The following is an 18,610-nucleotide window of genomic DNA, read 5'->3' on the forward strand; positions in this document are numbered from 1 at the left end:
CTGGCAGGATTGTCAGGTTAAAATAAGGATAAAAATGCTTAACAAATAATACTAATGCAGCCATCACATCTAAGGACTGGTAAGCTGCAATATACGAGGGGTCTTCAAAAAGTGTCCACACTTTTATAATATAATAGAGTTAAAAAATATGCAGAACCCTCATATAATACATTTCTGTTGCTGGGTTTAGATATGTTTTAAGCACCAATCACATAAAACTTACACATGTACTTTTCTGGGATCAATAAAAAGAAGCATGAGGTAGCATAAGAAAACTTCTCCTATCAGGAACAGGGTGAGCCTGGAATATAAACAGGAAAAAAAACATATAAAGGTTAATATCTTGCAGCTTTTCATGTGTTTTGAGCTAGACAAAAGCAGGTGATACATAATTACATAGGTTGGTAAGGTTGGATAAAGACACCAGTCCAGTTCAACCTGTGTACTTAGTGTATGTGTGTTCATGGCAAAAATAATTTCCCATATCCCTGTATACTGTGTTTGCTAAGATACGCCTCCAAGAGGTTTTTTAAAACTATCACTACTTCCCGCTGGCAGCACCAATTGTGGAAGTGAACTCCACATCCTTACTGCCATGACAGTGAAAAAAAACCACTACGCAGTTTAAGATTAAAAGTATCCTGTGTCTTCTTACATTACCTGAGACTAAATAGTTTATTCCCTATGTTAGAATCACAATTGAGATATTTGTATATCGCGTCTCTTCTCCAGAGTGGCTAAGTTTAGTGTTTGTAGTCGTTCCTCGTAAATGAGGTCCTCTAGTCCTCTTGTTAACTTTGTTGCCCTTCTCTGGACTCTCTCCAGTTCCCACACCTCCCTCCTGAGGATTGTTGACCAAAACTGGATGGCATATTCCAGATGTGGCCGAACCAGAGTTTTAAAAAATGGCATGAGAATCGTTTTTTTTCTCTGGAGTAAAATCCCTTTTTTTATGCATACTAATATTCTGCTAGCTTTGCTTGCTGCAGCTTGGCATTATGTACCATTGCTGAGTCTGTCATCTACTTGAACCCCCAAATCTTTTTCCATCCTGGATTCCCCCAGAGGTTCCCCCCCTAGTGAGCAATTTGCATTCAAGTTTGTAGGACCCAAGTGCATTACTTTACATTTCTCAACATTAAACCTCATTTGCCATGTAGTTGCCCACCCCATTATTTTATTGAGGTCTCCTTGTAAGGTTTCTATGCTGTGAAGTTATTGCTCTACTTCGCTTTGTATCCTCAGCAAACACTGAGATTGAACAATTTATACCAACCTCAATGTCATTTATGAATAAATTAAAGAGAATTGTTTCTAGGATAGAGTGTTGGGGTACCCCACTTACCAGTCCAGAGCAGTCTGAGTACATGCTATTTATCACCACCCTTTGGACATGTTCTTGTTTTCTATCCATGAAAAAACTCTATGGTCCATGCCTACAGACCTCAGTTTGTAAATTAAGCCTTTATGGGGAACTGTATTGAATGCTTTTGCAAAATCCAGATACACCACAGCCACAGGCCTCCCCCTATCTAGATGGCAGCTCACTTCCTCATAGAATGTTAACAGATTGGCCTGGCAAGAATGATCTTTCATAAATCAATACTGATTACTACTGATATGTTTTTTTTTCCAGCAAATTCTTGGATATAGTCCCCTAATCATCCCCTCCATCTGGTCCTGGTGATTTATTTGTGTTAAGATTTTCAAGTCTATTTCAGACACCAGCTTCTGTTATCCACAAGGGTTCATTCAGTGATGTGTTACCAGGGCTGCTGTTAGAAATTACAGGGCCCCGTACAGCCTACCTGCCCCCCCCCCCCCCAAAAAAAATAAAAATGACATTCTCACTAAAAATACAATAAAATCATTACTAGCAAACACAAACGCTACATAACATACAAAATTCCTGCTAAATATTACAGATATAATGGTATTGAGTTAATAAATAAAGCTCTGTAAATGGATGAGGTCCTAGGGCTCATTCGAGTGGGTGCAGTGGTCTGTAGAGTGTGAATCAGCAGTTTGTTTATGTGGTTGGAGCTGTGTGCAGTCAGCCTTATGCCGATATGCTATAAAGATGCAGTTGACGGCATGAACACAGCCACAGGTCCTAAGTTGACAGGCGTTTGGATACAGGTGTACGGCCCCAAATAAGGAAAGTGTGTATTCATGCCCACATCTGCACACCTGTCAAATTAGGACCTGTGGTTATGTTTGTACAGCCGCTGCATCCTCATAGAGTAACAGGCAGCTCCAGCTCTCTATCCTGCAAAGATTCCCCTGAGTGCCCTGCAGTGCAGCAGCAGGTGGAAAAGCACATGGGGGAAACTGGCAGCACTGTGTGTGTGGGGGGGGGCACACAGGGGGAATCTGAGCTGCAGCCTGCACAGAGGGGGTAGATCAGAAAGTGAAGAGGGATGGCACAACTGGAACCGATTCCCTGATGTGGCTCTCCCTGCAGCAGCTGCAGCCAGTAGAAGGGAGAGGAGGGAATCTGGCAACGGTGTAAGGGGGGAAGAGGGCATACAGAGAAGATAGGAGCAGTGGGGGGTGGGGGGGGGTGGGTAGTAATTAGAACGTCAGTGGGGGTGCTGGGTGCAGATACTGGAACCCCTGCAGTGCACCTAGTGGGAGGGAGAGGAGGAGAATCCTTCTGTGCTGCAGGGGGATCGGACCCCAGGATCGGAGCAGGGGGATTAATGGAGCCAGGTGCTGAAACTGGCAATGGGCTCTAGGATTTAGCCTGGATCGGTAGGACGCCAGGTTTTCAATGAAATCCCAGGACAGTTTGGCTCATTCTGGAACAGTTGGGAGGTAGGGGTAGAAGAAAGATTAGCAGTGTTATGCAGGTTAGGGGATAATGGTGGGCTGAAATTTGGGCAGGGCAGAGAGACTAATCTTTCTGTTCAGGCTGTCAGGCTGGTTAGAGAAGCAGGAAGCAGAGGTCAGTTCACAGAGGCAACCTCCCTCCCCCGTCTGAACGCTGTAAGTCCCCTCGCCTCAGAGCAGGAGCCGATGGAAGCCAGATAGCGGGAGCCGGAGTTGAGGGGGCAGAGTTGAGAGGTGGAGCTGTGTCCACTGGTATTGGTTGCTAGGACACCTAGCAGCCAATGACTGCAAAGAAGAGGAAGGGGAGAGAAGCAAGGAGCTCAGGCATGCTCTGACGACAGGAATCTTCACTGGCTGCAGTGTGTAAAAACAAACATTGCTTCTGAATGGTGCCTGGCCAGCACAGAGACTTGAATAGATCGCCTTGCAGCTCTGCTCGAGGGATGGAGGGAGAGGAGAAGAACTGTCAGCACTGCAGGAAGAGCCACAAGAGAAGCAAAAAAGCAGTACATCCGTCCCTCCTGCTCGGCAGGTGCCCGGGCCCCACTTTTGCACTGATGGGGGCAGGCCTGGTACAGGAGGACCAGCTGTAATGCCTTTTCAGCGGCCCTGTATGTTACTAACAATATACTCATGGTTATTATACCCTTCCTTTTCCTTTGTTAAAACTGAGGAGAAGAATGCATTTAGTACAGTTGCTTTCTCCATGTCATTTGTAACCAACTTCCTGTCATCATTCTTATGTGGCCAATATGCTCTGACCTCGCTTTTTTACTGTTAATATATTCAAAACATTTCTTGGTATTTTTTTTCACTCTCCTCTGCTATGTGTCTCTCATGGTCTATTTTAGGTGCCCTGATTGCGTTCTTACACTTGCATTCCTTGTAGTGTTGGAATGCTGACAATGACCCCTCAGCTTTATATTTTTATACATTTTTTCTCCTTAATTTGTCTTTTTGCATTAAAAGTTTAGCCACCCAGGTTTAATCTTAGCTCTTTTATTTGTATTGCCCATTGGAATGCACTGGATAATACCTTTATTTAATGTGTTCCTAAAGTACTCCCATTTTTTCTCAGTTGGTTCCTTTGAAATTTTGTGTTCTTGTACTACCTTCGTGCCTCCTTTTCCTATGATATATGCTGAATGTAATTATCCTGTGATTGCTGGTTCCCAAGTTGTCCCATATTTCCACATCTGCGACCAGATCTGAGTTATTTGTATTTAATAGATCCAGCAATGCATTCTTTCTAGTCGGGGCAACCACTAATTGAGACATGAAGTTGTCCTATAAGACATTTATGGAATGACAGGTCCTAAATGAGTGAGCTGGTTCTTCTGCCCAGTCAATATTTGGATAATTGATGTCCCCGATTAAGATGGATGACATTGCCCTGCCTTGCTGTTTTTTCTATCTGTGACAGGAGATCCAACTCCTCCTCATCCTTCAGGTTAGGGGGCCTGTAGCATACCCCCACTATTAATTTCCCACTTCTCTCTTCCCTTTGAAGTTCCACCCACATGAATTCTACCTCCCTCCTTGCCCCATTTGCAATGGCGTCCCTCACGTCCACTCATAAATCATTCTTAATATATAGGCACACTTTTCCCCCTCTTCTACCTTCACTATCCCTTAATACAAGGAATACCCCTGGATAGATGCTGACCAATCATGTGAGCAGTCAAACCAAGTTTCTGATATTCCCATGAAGTCTAAATCCTCCTCGTGTATCAGCAGCTCCAGTTCTTCCATTTTGTTGGCTAGGTTCCTGGCATTTGTGAACATGCCTCTCAGTTTTGTACGGGCACATATTTTTTCCTCCTCAGATTTTCTGTGGCTGTGATTATGTTTTGTCAATCCACTTACCCAGGGTTTATGTGTTATGGTTATATTACCACTAATGCCTCCATTAGCACCCGGTGACCTTCACGCACTGCTGGCTATCACGTTCTCTGGTCCCTCCCCCCCGCCATCTAGTTTAAAAGCCCCTTCAACTTTTTAGCCATTCTCTCCCCCAACAGAGTTGCACCCTCCCCATTTAGGTGCAGCCCATCCCTACTAAAGGAACCCAAAACCCTCCTTCCTGCACCAATTCCTCAGCCACTGTGTTTTTTTGTTTTGTTTTTTAAAGGGGGAAGTTTGGTAAAGTGGTTCTAAAGTCAAATCATTTTTTACCTTAATGCATTCCTTGCATTAAGGTAAAACATTTCCTACTACTTGTTCTGGCTGCCACCCACCAGATATTTACTTGACACCCTCTCACAATCCAACGCTGCCCCTGCCAGCAGCCCCACTCTCCTCTCTTCCCACTCTCACAGGCTTCACATGCAGCAGTGGCAACTATTAGCTCCTGCTGCTGTCAGTCAAATCCTGTGAGGAAAGAGCAGGGGACACGACCGAGCCGCTCTGTGCGTGTTTACAGATGCTCACAACCTAGCTTGGGAGCGTGACCACATGAGTGCCCCCTCAGCACACAGCTTGCTATGGGGGTACTCGCAGGAAGAAGATGTGGACAGCTCCGGCAAGGGACTGCTAAAGAAGAGGAAATGGATATCTCTGTGTAAAATCGTTGCACAGAGCAGGCAAGTATAAACCTCTTTTTATTTCAGGAGAAAAGAACTGCCTTTAGAACCATTTTAACATATGCCCTTAGTTGTACTGTGCCATATACAGATGTCTTAACTGCTTTGTTTTAAAAGTACAAAAGAGCAAAACATTACCTAGTGTACTACTATAAATAAATCCAGACAGCGCAGCAAAGTCATGATGACAAGTACCAGCTTTCCATTAGTCAGAGCATAGCTGGAAACCACAGCAACTCTGTTGGACACATAAATCCCTCTGTCTTAGGAAAAAGTTTGGCAATAAATAGGTTAAAATCTAAGGCAGAACAGTACTTATTTGCCCGGGAGATCCCAAGGTTGTACACATAGTAATTAGAAGCATATGAGAAACATTATTTCTTCTAAACTCAATAGAGCTGTTTCAAAGTCAGAAGTCAGCAGCTAGCTATCACTTGAAGTCACTCTGCAGAATCTTCAATATGGATTTAAACCACTTTTTATTGTTCTCTTCGCCCCTTATAGGGAGATTTCTCTGTACTTCCTGTTCTATGATCACCTGTCACCAGCACAGGAAGTGAGGAGAAATCCTCCCAATCTACACATAGACAACAATAATACTCTATGTACACAGTAAAAAGAAGAGAGCACAAGTATTTAATAATAGTCAAGGTGACAGCAACAGAGCAAACAACCAACATGTTTCAGGTGCTTCAGCAGTCCCCCTTCACCAGCATGTGTGCAGTGTGCAGCTATCAGGCTTAGTGTGCTTATCGTGCAGTTCCTCATTAGGGTAGCTGATCTAACAGCACTTGGGGTGCAGAAGTCCCTGAATTAACCTGGCTATTTTATCTATTCCCTTTACTATGTACAGTATCTCACAAAAGTGAGTACACCCCTTACATTTTTGTAAATATTTTATTATATCTTTTCATGTGACAACACTGAAGAAATGACACTTTGCTACAATGTAAAGTAGTGAGTGTACAGCTTGTATAACAGTGTAAATTTGCTGTCCCCTCAAAATAACTCAACAAACAGCCATTAATGTCTAAACTGCTGGCTACAAAAGTGAGTACACCCCTAAGTGAAAATGTCTAAATTGGGCCTGATTAGCCATTTTCCCTCTCCGGTGTGACATGTGACTTGTTAGTTTTACAAGGTCTCAGGTGTCAATGTGGAGTAGGTGTGTTAAATTTGGTGTTATCCCTCTCAATCTCTCATTCTGGTCACTGGAAGTTCAACATGACACCTCATGGCAAAGAACTCTCTGAGGATCTGAAAAAAAGAATTGTTGCTCTACATAAAGATGGCCTAGGCTATAAGAAGATTGCCAAGACCCTGAAACTGAGCTGCAGCACAGTGGCCAAGACCATACAGCAGTTTAACAGGACAGGTTCCACTCAGAACAGGCCTCATCATGGTCAACCAAAGAGGTTGAGTGCACGTGCTCAGCGTCATATTCAGAGGTTGTCTTTGGTAAATAGAGGTCTGAGTGCCTGCCAGCATTGCTGCAGAAGTTGAAGGGGAGGGGGGTCAGCCTGTCAGTGCTCAGACAAATTGGTCTACATGGCTGGCATCCCAGAAGGAAGCCTCTTCTAAAGATGATGCACATGAAAGGCCGCAAACAGTTTGCTGAAGACAAGCAGATTAAGGACATGGATTACTGGAAGCATGTCCTGTGGTCTGATGAGACCAAGATAAACTTATTTGGTTCAGATGGTGTCAAGCGTGTTTGGCGGCAACCAGGTGAGGAGTACAAAGACAAGTGTGTCTTGCCTACAGTCAAGCATGGTGGTGGGGGTGTCATGGTCTGGGGCTGCACGAGTGCTGCAGGCACTGGGGAGCTACAGTTCATTGAGGAAACCATGAATGACAACATGTACTGTGACATACTGAAGCAGAGCATGATTCCCTCCCTTCGGAGACTGGGCCCCAGGGCAGTATTTCAACATGATAACGACCCCAAACACACCTCCAAGACAACCACTGCCTTGCTAAAGAAGCTGAGGGTAAAGGTGATGGACTGGCCAAGCATGTCTCCAGACCTAAACCCTATTGAGCATCTGTGGGGCATCCTCAAATGGAAGGTGGAGGAGCGCAAGGTCTCTAACATCCACCAGCTCCATGATGTTGTCATGGAGGAGTGGAAGGGGGCTCCAGTGGCAACCTGTGAAGCTCTGGTGAACTCCATGCCCAAGAGGGTTAAGGCAGTGCTGGAAAATAATGGTGACCACACAAAATATTGACACTTTAGGCCCAATTTGGACATTTTCACTTAGGGGTATACTCACTTTTGTTGCCAGCGGTTTAGACATTAATGGCTGTGTGTTGTTATTTTGAGGGGACAGCAAATTTACACTGTTATACAAGCTGTAAACTCACTACTTTACATTGTAGTATATTGTCATTTCTTCAGTGTTGTCACATGAAAAGATATAATAAAATATTTACAAAAATGTGAGGGGTATACTCACTTTTGTGAGATACTGTACATAGCTTTCATCTCATGGACCTATTTGAGCCTGTTGGTCTCTAGAAAGCTGACTTTGCTCTCCAATACAGACTTTTGTAGAGACTTTTATATTGGGGCTCGACAATCTACCCACACTGTTTTTTTAACAATAAAGACCTGATTGAGGTTCTAACCCTTCCCATCTTTACTTAAATACATTTTTTAAACACTTCAGCTCTTGCACCTGTATACTACCTATTGACCAAAGTAATTTTTACATTTAACGTATGGACCTATTGAATCACTAATAATGTTGTCATTATTTAAAGGAGACGTTGGGCCAAAGCTCTTTTGGCCCTACTTCTCCTGTGACCTGTATTCAGCTGACAGCGGGCTAAAGCCCACTGTTGACTGATGTCACTCAGCCGGTCCAGACTCTGGAAAGATCCCAACTTTAATGTCAGGATCCATCCAGAAGCCTGAACCGGCAGCTGGCTCAGAGTCTCAGTGCACCTCTCAGAGCCTGAGCCAGCTGCTCCCGCTCCCTCCACAGCCCAGCGCTCCATTGAGCACTGGAGGGGCAGAGCAGAGAGGCACTGACTGACAGTCATGGCTCTCTGCTCTGTGAAGATCGAGAACTGAGCAATAGATCTTTGATTGTTCAGTTCTCTGTGTTGATTGTAAGATCTTCTGAGCAGGGCCCTCTTAGGCTGAGCCGGCTGCCGGTCCAAGCATGTGGGCGGAACCCGACTTCGTTGTTGTGAACTTGCCCAAGCCTGGACCAGCTCTGTGACGTGTGATGTCAGCCGACAGCAGGCTTAAGCCCGCTGTCTGCTAAAAACAGGTCACAGGAGTGATGAAGTAATGCATAAAGTATGCCACTTTATGCTCTACTAAAATTGCTTTATTTAATTTTTTTGCTTTATTTTTTCTACAATCAAAAAGACATAACAAAATAAAAAAAAAATGCGTCCATTTGAAATTTATGATTGAAAAATCAATGGGGCCAGCACAACAGCTGCATCCAATCAGGAGCCCAGATTTGTCCATCTGTGCTGTATAGCACGACTGAAGCAATCTGATTTTCTAAATTTAGCATACAGGCTGAATGAAAAAAAATCTAATAGCATATGGCCAGCTTTAACCCACAACTATTTAACTTTTTTTTGGATTGATTTGGAGAGATTTCTAATCACTTCCTGTTCCTGTGATCCTTGGGTCCACCACAGGAAATGAGGGTAAATCTCCCCAACAAGAGTGCAATAAAAAAAAAAAATTAAAAATGAGATAAGTTCTAACCCTTTGCTACTATCCCAACAAAAACATAAGGGGCTAGAACTTCAGATAAAAGGCGAAAAAATATTCCAATAGAGAAACGAAGGCAATCAAGTCAGGTCTCTTCAGTAATATAATTTTTAATGTGTAGTATCTCTTGGTAATAAAAAAAAGGAGTGTTCTTAAAGGGTCTCTCACCATCCAAAACAGTATACTGACAAGCAGATTCCCAGCAAGGAGGCCACGCCATGTCTGATTCTTGGTCCATACTGAGAGGGAGGTAGGTAATATCGGAACAAGAAGGCCAGGATCAATGCAGAGAATTGCCCTACAAGGAAAATGCGCTAAAGAAGAAGATAAAAAGGGATATGTAAACAGCTGAAAGGGTTCTATGACCATGACTGTTACTGTTAGACTATTATATCAGTATATACAAGTATGGAAAGCAGAATCAGCTATTGTCACTCTACACAAAGGTCATCCAGATGGCGGAGTAGAAAGCCATAAACAAACTATGTCTAGCATAACTGGAATGTTGCTGCATTTATTGATCATTCTCATACAAATGTGACATATACTTATGTGCAGCACTGATAAACATCTTTTTCTAAGAAAAAAAATGTCAACCTTACACCTGCTAGTTTGTATATTGAATTATGTGAAGATTGTATGCTTCTGGGTGAAATGATATTGAAAAGAACACAAAACAGTTGAAATCAAATGTTTAAAAGATATTACTGATCTCTGAATTGATTAAAAAGACTTCATTCAGATGGGTGCTGAGGTGTTTTCATGCTGGCATCCTCCCTGAGCTGCATGTAGGTACAGCTGTCATATTTTGACATGTGGCTGTATCCATGAGGTTTCTACATGACAAACTGGAGGATGCAGAGAACCCTACCCGCAGGGATAAGCCGAGAGTATGTGGCCTCCTGGAAAAACTGTGATCACCTTCAAACCAATTCATTTTTGTGGTGAAAAAGGAGCAATCAATCAATTCCTAAACAATCAGTTCGGATTTTCACTCATTGATTTCTGTAAGTGTTTGATGCCAAAAGTGATAGGATTGAGGCTGACAGATTAGTTATCTGTGTCTAAACAATCATTTCAGACATTTAGCCAATCAAAATAAATACAGAATAATTGATTGCTTGAAAAACCAATGCATGTATGGGCAATATTAGTGAATTATCACAGCTAACAGGAGCTAATAAAATGTGCCTGTGAGCTCAGGCTTAATATAGAACTATTTTTCATTTTTGGATAGAGTAAGGGAGGGTTATAACCCCTGTCAGATTTTTTTTCCTGCCATCTATGCCCCATTGGGGTGATTTCCCTTCACTTTCTGTCCCATAGCCAAACGAGAGGAAATCCCTGCAAATCAAGGGAATTCCTTGGGGACCCCCAGGTCACCAGAACTAGTGTCCCTCTCTATTATCTGGGGATAACCCAAAATTTGGGATTCTCTTTTACTTTCACTTTCAATAACAGTAAACAGGACAAATAGAGAGGGGTATCTTCCTGACCAGGGAACAGACAGCCATAAGGCCTCTTTCACATGGACGATCCGTATGTCCATTTTTCATCCTTCCGTTTTCGGATGAAAAACGGACATACATGTATCCCTATGGAGCGTCGGATGTCAGTGGTGACATGTCCGCTGACATCTGACACGCTCCGATCCGAAAAGTGTAACGGAGGAAAACCCTACTTTTCCATCCGTTTTCGGATCGGATCGGGTGATGACGAACTCTACGGTCCGTCATCACCCGATCCCCCATAGGGGAGAGCGGCGCTCTGACAGGTGCAGCGACGGACCTGTCATTTTCCTGCTCAGCTGGGATCGGCTGAGCGATCCCTGCTGAGCAAGCGGGTGTTCACGGGGCGGATCATCACTGATCCGCCCCGTGTGAAAGAGCCCTAAAAACTGACAGGAGTTCTAATCTCTCTCCATTCTAGAGAAAACTAAAAAGAAAGTTTTGCATTTAGTTGTACTTTAACCACTTCAGCCCCGGACCATTTGGCTGGCCAAAGACCAAGGCACTTTTTGCAATTCGGGCACTGTGTCGTTTTAGCTGACAATTGTGCGGCTGTGCGACGTGGCTCCCAAACAAAATTGACGTCCTTTTTTCCCTACAAATAGAGCTTTTTTTTGGTGGTATTTGATCACCTCTGTGGTTTTTATATTTTGCGCTATAAACAAAAAAATAGCAACAATTTTGAAAAAAAAAAACGCTTTTTTTTACTTTTTGCTATAATAAATATCCCCAAAAAATATATAAAAAAACATTTTTTTTTCTCAGTTTAGCCCGATACGTATTCTTCTACATATTTTTGGTAAAAAAAAATCGCAATAAGCATTTATTGATTGGTTTGAGCAAAAGTTATAGCGTCTACAAAATAGGGGATAGTTTTATGGCATTTTTATTAATTTTTTTTTTTTTTTTACTAGTAATGCCGGCGATCTGCGATTTTTATCGTGACTGCGACATTATGGTGGACAGATTGCACACTTTTGGCGCTATTTTGGGACCATTCACATTTATACAGCGATCAGTGCGATTAAAAATGCATTGATTACTGTGTAAATGTGGGGTTAAGTGTGTCCTAGGGATGTGTTCTAACTGAGGGGGGGAGGGGCTATGTGTGACACGACACTAATCACCGTTCCCGATGACAGGGAGCGGTGATCAGTGTCACTAGGCAGAACGGGGAGATGCTTGTTTACATCAGCATTTCCCCGTTCTTCCTCTCCGTGTGACGATCACGGTCCGCGGGACCCGCGATCACACTCACGGAGCTTGCGGCGGCTGTGCGCCCACAAGCCGCGTCTTAAAGGGTAACGTACAGGTACGTTAGTATGCCTGTACATGCCCTTCTGCCGACGTACATCTGCGTGAGCCGGTCGGCAAGCAGTTAAATGACAAAATAATTGTACAATTGCAAGCTTCAAACGAAGGGTGTCTCTTTGTTTAAGGCCATGATTAGAAGATAAGCAGGCAGGACCTATTCAGTTTAGATGCTTCCAGGTATTAAGCCTGCTACACATGGGAAGTTTCAGTTCTGCGACTTAATCACATACTACCACATTTTGCTTTTCCCAGTTCAAATTGCATAGGGTGTGATTTTACATTGGACAGAAAACCTGCATGCATCGACCACAGTCCTGCTCAGGGGATTTTGTTTGTGTAACTATTCCAATTAAGATGCACGTGTTTGAAACAGTTACTTGTTTTCTAAGTCAGGTTATAAAAATTGTTTTCTAAATCAGTTTTTATCAATGTATTGATCATGCAAAAAACGTTTGTACCTATTTTTTATAATTTATCTATTCTCTATTTTGGTTATTTGAGTATTATGGGCCCTTAAAGTCCCTAGGAGGATCTGTATTTTTTAATTACCGGTATTTAGAGTCATTTGGGGTGTGGCCCTATCCATTTTTTGTCTACACCTCTACCTTATGATGTTCAATACTGTAGTGTGTATAGACCGCAATGCCATTTCTAAGTGATCAATGATTAGTGATCAATATAGATCTATTCACAAATATAAGATGATAGTCATTCAAATCAGATTTTTTATCATGTGATGGCCTCATGTCTAAGGTTACTGAAGATTTGCCAGCCACTTTTGGGGAACTAATTGATCTGATAGGTTAGAAACCAGACACAATTAGGCTCGGTTCACACTAGGGGCGGCACGACTTGCAGGTCGCCTCACCGAGGTGACCTGCACACGACATCCACGGCGACTTGCAAAACTACTTCTGTATAGAAGTCTATGCAAGTCGCCTCAAGTCGCCCCAAAAGAAGTACAGGAACCTTTTTCTAAGTCGGAGCGACTTGCGTCGCTCCTATTAGAATGGTTCCATTGTACAGAACGGGAGGCGACTTGTCAGGCGACTAGGTCGCCTGACAAGTCGCCCCTGTGTGAACCGCCACTTAAGGCCTCATGTACACTGCTGCTGGTAAACGGACGTTTAGGAGCAGTTGGGCATTATTTTCAGCTGTCCCTGAACTCTCCTCTGTCATCTTATCAGTACATGTACACAGGGTCGTTTATAGTCGTTTCTAGGCAGGTTGAGTATAGAAGCATTTTTTGGAAAGCAAAAAAATGCATTCAGGACAGATGTTCAAGGCATCTGAAACACCAAATGCCTGTAACAGCTTGTAAACGCATGTAAACGCGGTAACTTGTGTTTAGCCACGTTTTGTTTACAGGCATTTTTAATTTTTGACTATTTGACAAAAAAAAAAAAAAGCACGTCTAAACGCAAGTCGAACATGGGGCTCATCCCTAGTGACAGTCTAACATTTGGGTTTTTGTTTGTTTGCTTTCACTTTTGAAGATAATGGTAAACAGGACAAATAGAGAGGGAATATCCCTAATGGGGGCACAGGGATAAAAACCAGACAGGTGCTCTCATTCCTCTCCAGTCTCCACTCTGTCCAAAATTGAAAAAGTGTCCCCCTTAGATGTCATTTAAGGGCACATGCACAATGGATTAATAAAAACTAGATATCTATGTGGGGTCTTGCTGGCAGAAAGATTCCGCATTAACCACTCCCCGGCCGCCGTGCATTTATAAAAATCCTTGGACTGAAAGGGTGATATCTCAGTCATCGCTGCAGCTGCAGCAGTGATCAAGACATCATTTTTGTTGGGCCAGCGATTCTGCGCAAAGTAAAAGTAATCGGAGTGGCTAACGATTATTACAGGCAGCGGATGGGGGCCCACCACCCTCCCACTGCTTCCTTTACCCGGCTCTCCCGTGTGATCGGAGAGCCTGTTAAGGATACGACCGCCAGTATCCAGCTCTAGGCACACAGTGAGAGGAATGGATGACGTTCCTCTCACTGTGTGATGTCAGAAACAGGAAGTGACGAGGATTTTGTCACTTCCAGTTTCAGTTCTTTGTTTACCTGGCTGTTGCCGGTGTTTCATCTGATTAGGCGACCCATCAGAATGTGTGACGGAAGTGATGTTTCATCGCCGCCATCTTGCTACAGCCCGCACTCGTCCACAGTAAGGATACACTGAGAAGGGGGCAAGCGGACATGTTGTTACACCCACCAGAGTTTTGCATTTTACACTTTTTTTTAACAGTAAACTGAGTTTATATAGTGAAATACAGTACTTAGAACTCCGTGTGACTGTTTAGATGTTGAATTTTAAAAGCAGCGGCAAGCCTGCTAATCTCACAGGTTTGCTAATCAGACAGAGCGCCAATGATTTTTGCTAATCAGACAGAACGCCCATGATTAATTTAAAATTCAACATCTAAAGATGTCCACTTTCCCCCTTCTCAGTGTATCCTTACTGTGGACGAGTGCGGGGTGTAGCAAGATGGCGGCGAAACGACACATTCTGACGGGTCGCCTAATCTGACAAAACACCGGCCAGGTAGCAGCTAATCAGACTGATTTGTGTCTGATCAGCTACATTGGAGGCCAGAGGAGAAATTAGGGGTCCAATAGACCCCAGATCTCTCCATAAAGAGGACCTGATGCAGCCCATGCTATTACAAGGGATGTTGTTCAATAAAGCTGATCAAAGAAAAAAAAAAGTTAAAGTTACAGTGTTAAAAAAATAAAAAATGAAGTAATAAAAAAAAAACCCGTTCCCCCGTGCTCACGCGCAAATGCTCACGTGCACGCAGATCCCACATGCATATATAAACGGCGATTGTACCACACATGTGAGGTATGAGCGAGAGCAATAATTTCAGCGCCAGACATGCTGTGTAACTCGAAACTGGTAACTTGTAAAGGCTTGTAGCCTCCCTGGCGGTATTCCCGAGTGTGGCTCGGGGTTAAAATTCAGGACCATTAGCGGTAACCCCGAGCCACACTCGGGATTGCATCGCAGGATCCTGGTGCCTCCTTACTTACCTTGTCCCCGGGATCCTGCGATGTCCCCCGCAGTGTCCGTGGGCTCCGTCCTCCTCCGAAGCCTCTCTGTGCCAGGCTCCGTTCCCTGCGAGCGTCGCGACGCACGGGAGCGGAGCCTGGCGGCAAATTCAAAAAAATGTAAAAAGCATAACACATACAGTACTGTAATCTTACAGATTACAGTACTGTATGAAATCATTTCACATCCCATTTGTCCCCAGTGCTCTGGCCCATGCCCTGCATGCAGTTTTATATTGCATTTACTGTTCTTTCTGCCTGGAAACTGGAGATTGTCCATAGCAACCAAAAAGTGTCCCTTTACGTCAAAAATGGCTTTAGACCAGCTAGAAAACAGCGATAGTAAATTAGAACACTTGCAGAATTGAGCGATAGTGAATCGTGTGGAAATTTATTTTATTACTATTTATTTTTATTTTTTTTAATTATTTTTTTTTTTTATTATATTATAATTTATGTTTTTGTGTTTCAAACTTTATCATACCCGGGATATCTACTAGACTCTTGTTTGGACAGATTTAAGTGTGTTATTGTTAAGAATTACAGGCCTACAATATAAAATGCCAAATTTCCATGCAAAATAATTGTACCGCTTTCAGCACCTAAAATCAGAAAGAATCATACCGCCAGGGAGGTTAAAGAGTCACCTATGGAGATTTTTAGGTACTGTAATTTGGCACTGTTCCACAGGCGGAAGCAATTTTAAAGCATGGTGTGTTTGGTATCTATTTACTCGGCATAACAACATCTTTTGTATTCTACCAAACAATTGGGCATTATGTGGTATTTTTGTGCATTAAAATGTATTTTTTCCAAGACATTGGGTTGAAAAACCGCTGCGCAAATATTGTGTGACATAAAAATATGCAACGCCCACCATTTTATTCTCTAGGGTCTCTGCTAAATATATATATATATATATATATATATATATATATATATATAAAACTTTGGGGGTTCTAAGCTCTTTTCCAGCAAAACAAAACATTTTTTTTTACATGTAGGAGAGGAATGCCAGAACTGGCCTGAACTGGAAGTGGTTTACCCAAAATGTCCATACCCCCCCACCTGTACAATTCTTCTGTCATTCCTCTAGTCCAGGGATCTCCAAACTATGGCCCTCAAGCTGTTGAGGAACTACACACCCCATGAGGTATTGTAAAACTCTGACATTCACAGTCATGACTAGACATTATGGGAATTGTAGTTCCTAAACAACTGATCTAGCGACTTGCTGGCCACCCTATAGCATGTTTACTGTGCGCAGTATATATACGTGACCCTTCATTTCTGCCTGCAGCGGGCGCCCAAGGGCCGCCGGCATGTTGCTTCTTCTGTGATAATTGACAGCAGAAAACAATCTGCGCGTGTCGGGCACTCAATGTCCTCCGGCACCCATCAATTATCGGCAATACACAGAGAACTGAAATATGCCTATGTAAATGAGGCATATCTCGGTCCTGACAGGGGTGGAGGGTTGGATTCTGTGTTCTTGCATAGCAGGGACTAGAATCAATCTCTTCCCCTAGTGAAAGCAGCAGTGTACACAAAAACACTGGCTAAGCACACAGTTAACCCTTGGATTTCCCTAGATGTTTAACCTCTTCCCAGCCAGTGTCATTAGCACATTAGTGTCATTAGCAGCATATTTTTAGCACTGATCACTGTATTAGTGTCGCTGGTTCCCGCAAAGTGTCAGTTAGTGTCCGGGTGTCCACTGCAATATCGCAGCCCCAATATAAGTTGCTGATCGCCGCCATTACTAGTATAAAAAAATATATATCCCATAGTTTGTAGACACTATAACGTTTGCGTAAACCAATCAATATACGCCTTTTGGGATTTTTTTTTTACCAAAAACATGTAGCAGAATACATATTGGCCTAAATTGATGAAGAAATTCGATTTTTTACATTTCTTTATTGGATATATTTTATAGCAGAAAGTAAAAAATATTGTTTTTTTTTTTTTAACAATTATCTGTCTTAGCGCAAAAAATAAAAACGGCAGAGGTGATCAAATACCACCAAAAGAAAGCTCTATTGGGGGGAGGGCAATTAACATAAATGTTATTTGGGTACAGCTTTGCGCGACCACGCGATTGTCAGAACTAAAGTAGTGCCGTATTGCAAAAAAACAAAAAATGGCCTGGAAGAGGAGTATATCCTCTGGAGGTGAAGCGGTTAGCTCAGTCTTCGATCCCAGCATGTAGACACGTGCCTATGTTTCCATACCTACACATGTACATTGTATAGAAATACAGAGTGCGGAGGCAGAGCTTTCTAAGTTTCATTTTACGCCGCTGAACGCAAGAGCGCAGCTCAGCTCTGGGCACAGTCCTATATGATACAATACTGCCCTTGGGGACTGAAAAGCTGTATAATTTGTGCTGGTATGCCTGTGTACTATTGTCCTTCATTTGATATCAGCGATCAGTGCTGTTCTAAGCACCCTGCCTTCTCACTACTCCAGAAGATAAAAGACAGCACATGGACCGCCCTGCTCTGATCAGACGTTTCCTCCATCGCCAGTGACGTCACCACGTGCTGTCATCCCCTCACACTCTCTATTATCACAGCCCCATTGTGTCATTCTGTAACTCCCTGCTCCCCTGCTTCTCCTGCAGCCCAGCAAACTCTCTTCTTTAGCAGAAACACAACTTGAGAGAAGTGTAACTACTTCCCTGCAGGGATGGCTGATAACTCTGAGTCGTGCTGTGCCATGAATAGTATTAGAAGTTTACAGGCAGCCTATCCATCACCCCAAGCACACACACACATATGTATATATATATACACACCTGCTCTGTAGGAAGGGTGGTGACCAGGTGCCACAGAGCCAGCAGGGGTGCCCCTTCTTTAGACACCCCCACTCCTTCCATGTCCTCTCCTGTCCCGAGTCCTCAGTGATCTGTACTGACAATCCACCCCCGGACTGAGACTGCACTGACACTACCTACTAATGACACCCGCCCCTGAACTACCACACCCGTACACACACACACTACCGTGACAAGTATGTTGCTAGGAGGGCACCCCAGAAGATGTGAATGGAGGGAGGAACTTGGGGAGGGAGTGAGGGAAGGCGGCTCATCTAGTCAGGAAGGAGCAGCACAGGACACTGTAGGAATGTATTCTCATGTAGGAGGGGAGCTTGTACCAGCAGAATGACAGGAATGTAACGACACAATATTACATTGTATAAAAGTACATACTACATCAGAAACAAAGCCCCACCTTGCTGTAAAATAGTGTATACCATGAGGAGAAATCCTCACATCGCTCTATAATAGTGTATACCATGAGGAGAAATCCTCACATCACTGTATAACAGTGTATACCATGAGGAGAAATCTTCACATCACTGTATAACAGTGTATACCATGAGGAGAAATCTTCACATCACTGTATAACAGTGTATACCATGAGGAGAAATCCTCACATCGCTCTATAATAGTGTATATACCATGAGGAGAAATCCTCACATCACTCTATAACAGTGTATACCATGAGGAGAAATCCTCACATCGCTCTATAATAGTGTATATACCATGAGGAGAAATCCTCACATCGCTCTAT

General features: G+C 43.2%; 1 protein-coding gene across 1 annotated transcript in view; it reads right to left on the reverse strand.

Moving 5' to 3' along the window:
- Nucleotides 1–18,040, reverse strand: part of LOC141128744 (lysophospholipid acyltransferase 2-like) — an 86,004-nt gene extending 67,964 nt beyond the window's left edge. Inside the window, exons 1-3 of the mRNA XM_073616210.1 lie at nt 17,833–18,040; nt 9,322–9,467; nt 224–301 (exon numbers count right to left, since the gene is read on the reverse strand). Of these exons, the coding sequence (XP_073472311.1) occupies nt 224–301; nt 9,322–9,467; nt 17,833–17,913 (305 nt within the window). The 5' untranslated portion in view covers nt 17,914–18,040. The remainder of the gene's footprint in view (nt 1–223; nt 302–9,321; nt 9,468–17,832) is intronic.
- Between the last annotated feature and the right edge of the window lie 570 nt (nt 18,041–18,610).

Source organism: Aquarana catesbeiana, linkage group LG02, assembly GCF_042186555.1.
Source record: "Aquarana catesbeiana isolate 2022-GZ linkage group LG02, ASM4218655v1, whole genome shotgun sequence".
Classification (NCBI taxonomy): domain Eukaryota; kingdom Metazoa; phylum Chordata; class Amphibia; order Anura; family Ranidae; genus Aquarana; species Aquarana catesbeiana.